This window comes from Staurois parvus, unplaced genomic scaffold (genome assembly GCF_062004578.1).
Source record: "Staurois parvus isolate SC_StPar_1 unplaced genomic scaffold, SC_StPar_1.0 ptg000311l, whole genome shotgun sequence".
Classification (NCBI taxonomy): Eukaryota; Metazoa; Chordata; class Amphibia; order Anura; family Ranidae; genus Staurois; species Staurois parvus.
In genome coordinates, this window is record NW_028318107.1 from 1,285,817 (window position 1) to 1,298,262 (window position 12,446).

General features: G+C 46.0%; 1 protein-coding gene across 1 annotated transcript in view; it reads left to right on the top strand.

Moving 5' to 3' along the window:
- The window catches only part of LOC149457620 (uncharacterized), a 38,850-nt gene that overhangs the window by 12,818 nt on the left and 13,586 nt on the right, over positions 1-12,446 (top strand). Inside the window, exons 6-8 of the mRNA XM_089683449.1 lie at positions 1,807-1,983; positions 8,401-8,559; positions 10,235-10,269. Coding sequence (XP_089539575.1) covers positions 1,807-1,983; positions 8,401-8,559; positions 10,235-10,269 — 371 coding nt within the window. The remainder of the gene's footprint in view (positions 1-1,806; positions 1,984-8,400; positions 8,560-10,234; positions 10,270-12,446) is intronic.

A 12,446-nucleotide genomic window follows, 5' to 3' on the forward strand; every position in this document is an offset into this window, starting at 1 on the left:
ATTGTTTTACTGAATCCAGCTGTCAATCAATGAGAAGGGAGTACACAGGACAAGAATGGTTCTGTGAAGTGATAGTCTCTAACCTTTATGTATATAGAAGAGCATCATGACTTACTACCATCAGCACATACAGTCATAATGGGAGAAACAAACAAATGTCCAAGTGTCCAGAATCTTGAAATTTTAAAATTAGTCCACAGCAGGAAAACACAAAAAGCAACAACACGTTTCAGGGATCAAACAAACTCCTGCTTCTTCAGAGCTTGGGTTTAATTCTTAAGATGCCATAAGCACCAGGGGCGTATTTACCACAAGGAAAACAAGGCACTTGCCTAGGGTGGCATTTTTTTAGGGGGGCAGTACCTCCTCTCCAGAAGAAGGAATGAAAGAAGGGATACGCGTACCATGGGAATCAGGTGGGACCCGAGAGAGGCTGTGGGCTGCTTCATGATGTATGTAGAGCCTGACTCTCGTTCCCAGGGATGTCTGGAGCTGTGAAGATGAGCGTCTCTCTATTACCGGGGGGGGGGGGGGGGGCTAGGGAAGTGGAAGACTCTCCCAGGTGGGGGGCAGGGGTCTTGTTGATCAATCTCAGGCCAAGAGGGGGAAGGGGGGGGGGAGGTGTTGGTCAGTGTCCATGAGGACAGACAATTTTTGTGTTGCCTGGGGCAGCACAAAACCTAAATGCACCACTGATAAGCACCAGGGATAGTTCATAATGGTGTGAAGGTTGAAGAACACCTTGAATATGTATGACATTTGGGGGTTTATTTACTAAAGTTGGTTCACTCAGAATCTTGTGCACTTCTGCATAGAAACTAATCAGCTTCAAAGTTTTATTGCTAAAGCTTAATTAAACAAGCTGAGGTTAGAAGCTGATTGGCTGCCATGCAGAGGTGACCGAGATTCTGAGTGAACCAGCTTTAGTAACCCCCCCCCCCATGGTGTTCTGATCCCCAAAATGTATTGGATGTTTGGTGTTTTCCTGCTGTGATCTAATTTTATCATGGATAGATTTGGGACACGTGGATGTTTGTTTGGCACTTTCCTTGATTGTATATATGGGGATTCTCAGCTCTGGGTTACCCCCCCCCCAACAAGTGTCTCTGTTTAGTGGAGAACAGCCAAACCAGAGCTATTGTGATCAGTGGTATTTTGTCTGACCAATATGACATATCATGGTTGATTATTGACAAATAGACCGTGCACTTTGCACAGCAGTGCAGTTGCTCCAGAGCTTAGTAAATGAGCAGAAGCTCTGATGACTTCCATCATCCAATCACAAAAAAATGCTGTTTTTTTCTTTTCCTTGCCTGTGATTGGGTATTTTTGGTAAAGTGAAGCTTCTCCTCATGTACTAAGCTCTGGAACAACTGCATCTGTAAAGTGCACAGTCTGGTTGCCTTTAGTAAATCAGCCCACTGTATTCTAACTCCCGAAATGTGTTGGATGTTTGGTGTTTTCCTGCTGCACACTAATTTTATTATTAAAACACTTTTGGACATTTGTTTGGCGCTCTGTTTTAGGCTGCATATATGGGGGTTCCCGTCTCTGGGTTACCCCCCTTCCTAATGGGTACCCCTGTTTTGTGGAGAACTGCTAAACTAAAGCTATTGAGTCCCAGGATTATTTGAATGACCCACTGAAAATGGAATACCAGCGAGCCATCCTCACTTTTCTGTAGGCTACCATCTGTGATATACCAGGGCTGGACCTATCCAATGTCCCAGATCAGGTGTCCCATTTTGTTCAGAACTGAGCTGCATGCTAATAACTTTGTTTTCTACTTCTGTTTCTCTATTGCAGGAAAAGAAAATGTGATTGTAGTAGCTGATGATTTGAACAGCAGCGGGCCTGAAGATAAGGAATGGATTCTGGAATCCCAGCCCCATATTCATACCTTTGCTAAGGATTTGTTCTTATTCAAGGAAAAGGAGAAACACAGAGAAAACCTGGAGAAAATAAGAGCAATCATACAGAGAAGTGAGTTTTCAGACATAAATCATTCATAAACTGATACATCCTACTGCCAGAATATCTCATCTGCTCCATGATATTGGAAAAAAAATACTGGAAGGGGTGAGTGCAGTGATTTCAGTGGGATTGATTGTGATGCAAGATTTTGGCAAAATTAGCCCCAATTAGTCAAACAAAAGCAAATTCCCTATTGTAGCCTAACCTCCTAAAGAGCCACCGATGAACTTTGTTCCAATTCCCCCAGTTAAAGCTCACACAGCCAGGCACACAGCATTTTTTACTCTTTTACTGGCTCCAAGGTACAGTCTCGGGGTGTCTTTTTAGGGTTTTATTGGAACGTTGAACTTGGATGGGGTGATGGGAGCATAGGATTCCTCAAAACTAATGAACCAAACACCCTGAGGACTCCTTAAAGTGTTACTAAACCCCAGACCCTGCATTCACTATATCCGCTCTCCCCGGAACCTGCATTCACTATATCCGCTCTTCCCGGACCCTGCATTCAGTATATCAGTTCTCCCCGGACCCTGCATTCACTATATCCGCTCTCCCCGGACCCCGCATTCACTATATCTGCTCTCCCCGGACCCTGCATTCACTATATCCGCTCTCCCCGGACCCCGCATTCACTATATCCGCTCTCCCCGGACCCTGCATTCACTATATCCGCTCTCCCCGGACCCCGTATTCACTATATCTGCTCTCCCCGGACCCCGCATTCACTATATCCGCTCTCCCCGGACCCCGCATTCACTATATCCGCTCTCCCCGGACCCCGTATTCACTATATCTGCTCTCCCCGGACCCCGCATTCACTATATCCGCTCTCCCCGGACCCCGCATTCACTTTATCCGCTCTCCCCGGACCCGGCATTCACTATATCCGCTCTCCCCGGACCCTGCATTCACTATATGTGGTCTCCCTGGACCCCGAATTCACTATATCCACTCTCCCCGGACCCCGCATTCACTATATCCGCTCTCCACAGACCCCGCATTCACTATATGTGGTCTCCCTGGACCCTGCATTCACTATATCCGCTCTCCCCGGACCCTGCATTCACTATATCCGCTCTCCCCGGACCCCGCATTCACTATATCCGCTCTCCCCGGACCCCGCATTCACTATATCCGCTCTCCCCGGACCCTGCATTCACTATATCCGCTCTCCACAGACCCCGCATTCACTATATGTGGTCTCCCTGGACCCCGCATTCACTATATCCGCTCTCCCCGGACCCCGCATTCACTATATCCGCTCTCCCCGGACCTCGCATTCACTATATCCGCTCTCCCCGGACCCTGTATTCACTATATCCGCTCTCCCCAGACCCTGCATTCACTATATCCGCTCTCCCCGGACCCCGCATTCACTATATCCGCTCTCCCCGGACCCCGCATTCACTATATCCGCTCTCCCCGGACCCCGCATTCACTCTATCCGCTCTCCCCGGACCTCGTATTCACTATATCTGCTCTCCCCGGACCCCGCATTCACTATATCCGCTCTCCCCGGACCCCGCATTCACTTTATCCGCTCTCCCCGGACCCGGCATTCACTATATCCGCTCTCCCCGGACACCGCATTCACTATATCCGCTCTCCCCAGACCCTGCATTCACTATATGTGGTCTCCCTGAACCCCGAATTCACTATATCCACTCTCCCCGGACCCCGCATTCACTATATCCGCTCTCCACAGACCCCGCATTCACTATATGTGGTCTCCCCGGACCCCGCATTCACTATATCCGCTCTCCCCGGACCCTGCATTCACTATATCCGCTCTCCCCGGACCCTGCATTCACTATATCCGCTCTCCCTGGACCCTGCATTCACTATATCCGCTCTCCACAGACCCCGCATTCACTATATGTGGTCTCCCTGGACCCCGCATTCACTATATCCGCTCTCCACGGACCCCGCATTCACTATATCCGCTCTCCCCGGACCCCGCATTCACTATATCCGCTCTCCCCGGACCCTGTATTCACTATATCCGCTCTCCCCAGACCCTGCATTTACTATATCCGCTCTCCCCGGACCCCGCATTCACTATATCCGCTCTCCCCGGACCCCGCATTCACTATATCCGCTCTCCCCGGACCCCGCATTCACTATATCCGCTCTCCCCGGACCCTGTATTCACTATATCCGCTCTCCCCAGACCCTGCATTTACTATATCCGCTCTCCCCGGACCCCGCATTCACTATATCCGCTCTCCCTGGACCCCGCATTCACTATATCCGCTCTCCCTGGACCCCGCATTCACTATATCCGCTCTCCCGGACCCCGCATTCACTATATCCGCTCTCCCCGGACCCTGCATTCACTATATCCGCTCTCCCCGGACCCCGCATTCACTATATCCGCTCTCCCCGGACCCCGCATTCACTATATCCGCTCTCCCCGGACGCCGCATTCACTATATCCGCTCTCCCCGGACCCCGCATTCACTATATTCGCTCTCCCCGGACCCCGCATTCACTATATCCGCTCTCCCCGGACCCCGCATTCACTATATTCTCTCTCCCCGGACCCTGCATTCACTATATCCGCTCTCCCCGGACCCCGCATTCACTATATCCGCTCTCCCCGGACCCCGCATTCACTATATCCGGTCTCCCCGGACCCTGCATTCACTATATCAGGTCTCCCACAGTACACAGAACATGGAAGTGCAATTATTTTAGTAAATATAAACTGCTAAATACCCTTTCCCATCAGTTGTATATAGCAGTCTTGTGACTTCTATCAGTGTCCAGCAGAGCACTAGTTAAAGCTTGTAGGAGGAGTTTTCATTCTGCTGTAGCAGGCCTCCCTGTTCTGCAGGGGTAAATACTCATTGAGTCTTTGGATGCAGGAATTGGCTGGTATTCTTACCTTTTCACTCATTTTAGCAGGCTTCCTCCGCATCATGCCACCATTCCCTAGAAGCCTCTTCTCTTTGGTGCTCCAGCCAATGGCCATACTCCGACCTCATCATAGATAGTGCAGGACCTGTGGTCCTGCATTGTGTGTGACTACAGCAATAGCTGACCCTCAACCCGGCTCATCAAAGAGAAGAGTTGAGTGCTGGAAGCCTGTCAGAGTGAGGAATAGGATTACCAATACACCTTATTCCTCACCCAAAAAAACCTAATGAGCATTTATTCCTTTCCGGCTGCGCTCTCTGAATATTACTCTTTTATGAAAAAGCTCCTCAATGGGTAAACTCACCTGAAAAAAGCACCTCAAGTGCTATGTAAACAGCATTAAAAGACAGGTGGCAGCATACAGAGAATATAGTTTGCCAGCCCAGCTTCGGTTCCTATACACGTTGCTCTTCTAGTCAGAGCTCCATCGGTTGGCTGCTGATAAAGCTCTGACTGGGAATGTAACACGTATAGTACTGTACAGAGAGCACTATTTTTGGCCCCATTTTATTTTACATGCATACCTACTTGAGGTGGAGTAAAGTTGGTGAAAAGACAAAGGAGAACAGAAGTTCCATTTCCCATGGCCAAATGTGCCTAAAAGCCCATGGTGGGGCAATAAGCGCCTTGATTCATATTTAACCATTTGCCGCCCACCCTATGGTCGAATGGCGGCCGGCAAATGTCATCAGCGTTCCGGGTGGACGCCATATGGCGTCTTCCCGCACATGTGCAGATTGTGCTCCTGCAGAACCGCACAGCGGCACGATCTGTCACCGGCCGTGTACCTCGGACATGACCGATGACAGATCTGAGTATCGGCCCCCGTTGCTGGTACCATGTGACCTGCTGTGACCAATCACAGCAGGTCACATGACAGTTGTATACAATGGATGGCTTCATTCATGCCATCCATTGTATACTAGTGTCTAGCTGTGAATGGTCACAGCTAATCACATGCACATGTCATGTGATTAGCTGTGGCCAAATCACAGCTAAGCACAAAAGAAAAAAAAAAAAACCTGAATGAATCGATGTCATTCAGGTAAATGCTTGCTTATAGCAAAGTAATTCTTTGCTCTAAGCAAATTGTGTAAAAAAAAAATAAAAAATACTGATCACTTCCCCAAAGTAGTACAATGTTACTATGGTAACATTGTACTACTTTGGTCGTAGTGAAATATGAAAAAAAAATCTTAAAAAAAAGAAAAAAAATGTAATAAAAAATAAAATATATGTATATATTTTTTTTTTCATACTGTCACCAGTCAGTGTCCCTGATCACCACCATGCCAGTTATATGATGACGCTGTACTGCACTGGTGACAGTATGTAAAAAAAAAATAGTGAAACAAATTTTTTTAATTTTTTTATTTTCCGAAAAATTATGACAAAAAAAATACAACTTCAAAAAACTCGCCATGCCTCTTATGAAGTACGCCGGACTGTCTACTTTGCAAAAAAGGGTCATTTGGGGGATATTTGTACTCTTCTGACATTCTTGGACCTCAAGAAATTAGATTGGCTGTCAGTACTTCAGGATTGATCAATATTCAGATCTATACCATAGTTTGTGAACTCTATAACTTTCCTACAAACTAAATAATACATCCTAATTTGGGTTATTTTCACCAAAGACATGTAGCAGAATACATCTCGGCCTAAATTTATGAAGAACAATTATTTATGTTCAAACTTTTATAACAGAAACAAAGAAAAACGTGTTTTTTTCAAAATTGTTGGTCTTTTTTTGTTAATTTAGCAAAAAATAATAAATACCACCAAAAAAAAACTCTAGTTGTGTGAAGAAAATGATAAAATTTTAGTTTGGGTACAATGTTGTATGACCGCGCAATTGTCATTCAAAGTGTGAGAGCGCTGAAACCTGAAAACTGGCCTGGGCAGGAAAGTGTAAAATTGCCCGGTATGGAAACGGTTAAGGTGACATAAAGAAGGTGAGCGTTTTGGATGTACAAGGGGTGGATGCATGTATCTCCTAGAGTTTGGAGGAACTGAAGAGATTGTTATTTCAGCACATTAGCGATGGATTTTTACCGAAGCTTAAGAGGAGATTGTAGATGGGACTTTATGTTTTGTTGATTTTAATTACTTTATGTTAATTTTTTATGATTGCATTGTGGGTATTGCATAATTGCTGAGAGGTAGTGAAAAGCACTGGGTAATGTTCTAGCAGCAATCTTTTCGGGATGCCACCACAGGACTGCGCTGATTGTCTTTTTGAGCAAAGTCTGTATGGAGGCCTGACTTAGGTGTAGCACTACCCAATTAGGAGTTGCTGAAGTTTTTGGCTCCCCCCCCCAATAGTCCTGCACAGCCAGGCAACACACATTTTCCACAGAATTGCATTCCAAAGACAGTAAACAGTCCTGGAGCTTGGTTTTTAAGTTTTATTAGGGGTAGTAAACTAGGATGGGGTTGAGGGGTTTATGGGATGCCCAAGGAACAGTAAACTGAGGACAATTTCCTGGCAACTATATACAAGTCTTTACACAGCAAAAATGTTCTGGGAGAGCTCTCCAGTCTCTTCTGGTGTACCACCCCAACCCCCAGATAGTCCTTCTCTATCCAGCAATCTGAGGGCTTTCCCTGGACAAAGGATCCAGTATCTGCCACCTTAAAGGCACAGTCCATCTGGGGCTAGTCAGGTTTCCCAAACAAATGCCCTCTCCTTTCTCTCCAGTCCTGGGGGTGTAGAAGTACTCATTGTTCCTCTCCTGCAAGCTGTAGGTTGGTAGCTGCCTTCAGGCCTTCTGCTAGACTTTTCTTCCTTAGCTCCACAGATGGTCCTCTTTTAGGGGGCTGGTGTGTTTCAGCTTTCCTCTTGTCCAGGTCCCACCTGGAGGCAGGCCCCTTCCCACTGGGCCTCTCTCAGGCTCCACACTAGCCTCTTGCTCTCACATCTTTCACCCAAACTCCTGCTTCTGAGCAGGCTCAATCACACCTAAAGGCTACCCTGGCTCTATGCCAATCTTCCTGCTTGGGGGTTGGCCAGAGTCCTCTAAGTGTGCAGGCCAGCATCTCCTCACCCCCTCCCACTGCTTCTTATACAAGATTTTAGAGCAGGGGGGGGGGGGGGGGTATCAAGGAACTGACCTGCAGAGCCTCTCATCCCTAACCAAAATTTGACCGTGCTGACTATTTCCCCTGGCTTCTGCTCAGCTCCTATATCTAAAAATTAGCAACTAGCTCTCCCTGGCTATCTAGAGGGGCACTACATGAGAAAAGCAGAACCCTTTTGGGATGAATTGCAACACACACTGGAGCTGTCTTGCTATCAGTGCTCAGTATCACTAATGCTCATGGGCAAAACACAATTTAACTTTGTTACATCCTGTTCCTGCTCATCAACTTACACAGTGCTATCTGCACCCCAAGCCTGATTTTAAGCAGCATGTCGCTATTTGGAATAGAAAACAAATTTCAGGTAACTGCACCAGTTGGACTGAGCAATGATTTTAACATCTTTCCTTTTTTTTTTTAATTCAGGTAAAGCCAAACACAATGTCCCAGACACAGTGCATCTAGCAGCACATCCCAGAGAATTCACCATAAAAAATCATGGATATTCTGATTATCATAAGAATAGAACAGCCAAATACATGGAAGGAAATCATTATCTTTCAAATATGACCAATTTTTTTAAAGGTAACTCCATTATTGCAGGAGTTATGGAATATGAACCAGAGCTAAAAAATTGAGATGTATGAAAGTTCAGTTTTAGGTAAAAAAAACAGATTAACAGATGTGTATAGCTCACCAGATTGTTTATGGCAGGGCCATTTGCAACAGGACCACATTAGCAGACTCAAAAGACTCCAAATGAAGGTTGATGAAATCTAAGCATTCCTTTCTAGCATATCTGATTTCTGTTAAATGTGCCTTAATGTGGCCAAACCCAGGCATCGTAATAACATCATTGGCCCCTGGGAAAAGTAATGCACTGGAGCCCCTAGCAGCCTGCCCCAATTTACACACCTATTCTCAAGAATTAATGTATAAATAGTGGCTAGAATGAAATTAAATGATTTATTAGTACTTTCAATAAAAATTGATTTAAAACAATAAGAAACCATGGAAGAAAATCAAAGACTAATCAACACACACGGCACAGTAGGTGGGGGTGGGGGGGGGGAGAAGAAGGGCACAATACAGGGGAAGTAAGGAGGGCACAATACTGAGATCAGGAGGGCACAGTACAGTTTATGGGGCGCTGCCCAGGCCATCCTGGGATAGCTTAGTCAAAAGTATGACTGTCCCGGCAAATGTAGATGTAGCACAAGATTATCAAGGGACACCTATACACCTGGGGCTCATGGGCAGTGCCCAGGGGTGCCCATACATTAAGACAACCCTGGCCTAACCACATGTCTGGCTGGCTGGCATAGACATGATATTTAAATGTTACCAAATTTGTTACCAGCTTGTGAATTTTCAGAACTACTCACTAATTCTCTCCTCATAGTTCTTGGTTTGTCAGACCTCAGTGTTGTCACAGACATACATTCTAACACTTTGGAGGGCATAGGTGACATCGCTTTGCCTCCTGGGAGAGTTGGGTGCTTGAAATACCATAAGAATGTACTCCAGCCTGTGTTGTTTTTATTTTTTTTGTAATCCATTTTTGAGAATGAGGGGGAGGAGAGTTATGTGTAAAGCGGATCTTCCATTTTTTATGGAAAGTCCACTTTAATGATTTTCGGAAGTGTCAGGACTGGAGTAAGGGTTTAAAGAAGATCTATAATTATATTTGTAAACTGTTCTGTTCTCCAGAGGACAATGAACATGTGATACTTTGTTTTATGTTGCTAGGTTCTTCCTAACCTTAGCTATGAGGTCTGAACTGCACCCCCTCCCCTTCTGCTGCAACTGATCCGACAACAGCCAGGAGGGAGATGGATGCTTCAGATAAGCATTGACAAGAGGAATGTAGAGGGAGTGTCAGTGTCTGCAATCCTCTTGCCACTGCTTGTCTCAGAAAAGTGACACCGCCAGACAGATTGCCATGATGAAGCAGCCATCCCCTTTCTAGCTGTTGTCAGATTCGCCATGGCAGGGGGGAGTAGGTTCAGTTTGGACCTCACAACTTTATTTGGCGCTCTCTTTTAGACTGCATGTAATACGGTATATGGAGATTCTACACTCTGGTTTAGCCTCATCCCAACTGGTGCCCTTGTTTAGTGGAGAGCTGTCAAACCAGAGTTCTGAGCGCGCTTTTGACCCAAAAATTAAACATCAGCTTTAACATTGTAGAACAAGCCAAAATTGTATTTGCTTGTTGAGGTTGCCATGTTATTGATCGCTTTGTCTTTGTCCATATTAGGTGTGAGGACATCTTCTTCAAAAGCATCCGGACCTGTATGTATCAGACTTCAGCCTTTTTATTTATAAGGACTCTAAATTGCAGTGTGATGAGATTATGATAAAGAACAGAATTCATTCAGATATTTAAGGCAGGACATCAAAGTGCAGTGCTACCCATCCCTGTTGAATACATGCAGTCCCCATTTACTACAGAAATGCCAGACAAAAGCAGTTATTCAGGAAGATTGCTGCCATTTTTTATATTTCTGTCTTTTTATTAGCCTGGGTTCCCACATGTGTGGGTGTATGCATGTTTTACATGTGTGTCTACAGACAAAAATTCTTGTCTTTGAGAGCTCTCCAGCCCTCCTGGTGTAGTACCTCAGACCTCAGATAAATTCTCCTCTTCACCGAGCTGCCTGAGGGAATCCCTGAGCAAAGGGGACCCAGAAACTGCACTATAGCCGAGCAGCTCCAGATGAGGAGCTAATTGGGCTGACCACATGATTGCCCTCTCCACTTATCTGACCCAGGGTTACTCACTCAGTCCTCTCCTGTAAGCTTGTGGGTTGGTAGCTGCCTTCAGGCCTTACACTAAGCTGCCTCCTTCCCAGGCTGTCCTCTCTCAGGGGATGGTTGAGGCTGAGAGATCCTCCCGTCCAGCTCCTGTCTGCAGATAGGCCCCCCTCCTGGGCTCCCTCCCAGGCACCACACTCCAGCCTTAACTCCATCTTCCAGCTGACACTACTCCTAATGCTGATCAGGCTCTGCTCATATTTAAGGGCTGTCCTAGCCCCATGCTAAGCCTCTTGCTTGGGGATTGGCCAAGATCCCTTAAGTATGCAGATAAGCCCCTCCTCATCCCCCCACTGCCTTCTAGAAACTTTTCAAGTATCAAGATATCAAATAGCAGGGAACTGATCTGTAGAGCCCTCAGTCCTGATCTAAAAATGACCTGGGTGACACATACCCAGTCCGAGTCATCCGCGGCTGATATTTAGCCTCAAACTAAAGTCTTAGCTAGTTCCCCCTGGCTAGCTAAAGGGGTGCTACACATGTGTTAGATGCAGCATCTTTGGGAAGCCCGTTTATTTCAATTGGTTGCCCAACATGCAACAACTACACCAAAGTAGTGCATGCACCTTTTAAAAATGTGCCACATCAAAGTGCATGATTCTTTGTTATGATGCTTTTGATGCACTGCAAAGTACAAGTGTTAAGAAGGTGCATTGGTGATAGGAATCAGCCTATGTCTGTAGCCCCTGTCCTCATTATGTTCCTCACTAGGCCTGGTAGAAATAAAGCTCCAGACACTGAAGGGTGCAAGCTAAATTTCTGAAAGTTTAATGCATGACAAGAATGGTTATACAGAACTCAGTGGGTGTGGCTTAATTTTAGGATTACCAATGAAACATTCCATTCTTATCAATACAGTTACGTGAATAACAGAAACTGAGGGATACCATATAAACTAGTAGGTTAAGGAAGTGGGTCATGGACATAAAAAGGGAGGGTGGTTTTTAGGAGCATGGGGATTAAACTTGAGTGGATTGAGCTATTGCTGGAGGAAGGAGGGTGCCTGGTGTGGGGGTGAGATACTGGAGGACCAGGGTTTGGGGAGATACCCCCAGAGGGCAGGAGAAGAAAGAGGGTGAGGAAAGTATAATGGGAGTGGGATGTATGGGAGAGTACATGCCTTCCTGTCCTGTTTTTTTCTGTCAACAGATGAGTAAAGTATCAGTAGGAGGTGATGAGGGCAGTAGTAGGGAGATGGTATCAGTGAGGGGGAGATGTACAAGCTTTGGGGTGGAGCAGAGGGGTCAAGAAATGAGATTTTGAGAACAGAGGATAATAATATGAAAAGGAGGAGTAGAGGCGGCATATTAAAAGGTAGATGGAGTGGGAATCAGACTTGTAGGAGATGTTTCCCGGGGTATTTTGCTGGCAGTCCTCTCAGAATGCAGTAGAGTTCTTTGTTGTATCTTCTTGCTGCTTTTGTTAAACTGCTGTGTTCATCTGCTGCTTCACACTCCAGCAGAACATGCACTCATGCAGGACAATGCCATCCGTGACTGTACCCCCACTGCCATTGTATTCTGACAATGGGACTCCCCTGCCATCAGAATACACTGATCAGCGCTGCAGCTGATAGGCTGCATGTGCTGTTTGAAACCAAATTTTCCAGCAAGCCGATTCATGAGAAGTCGATTGATAGATCCACATCTCATGAA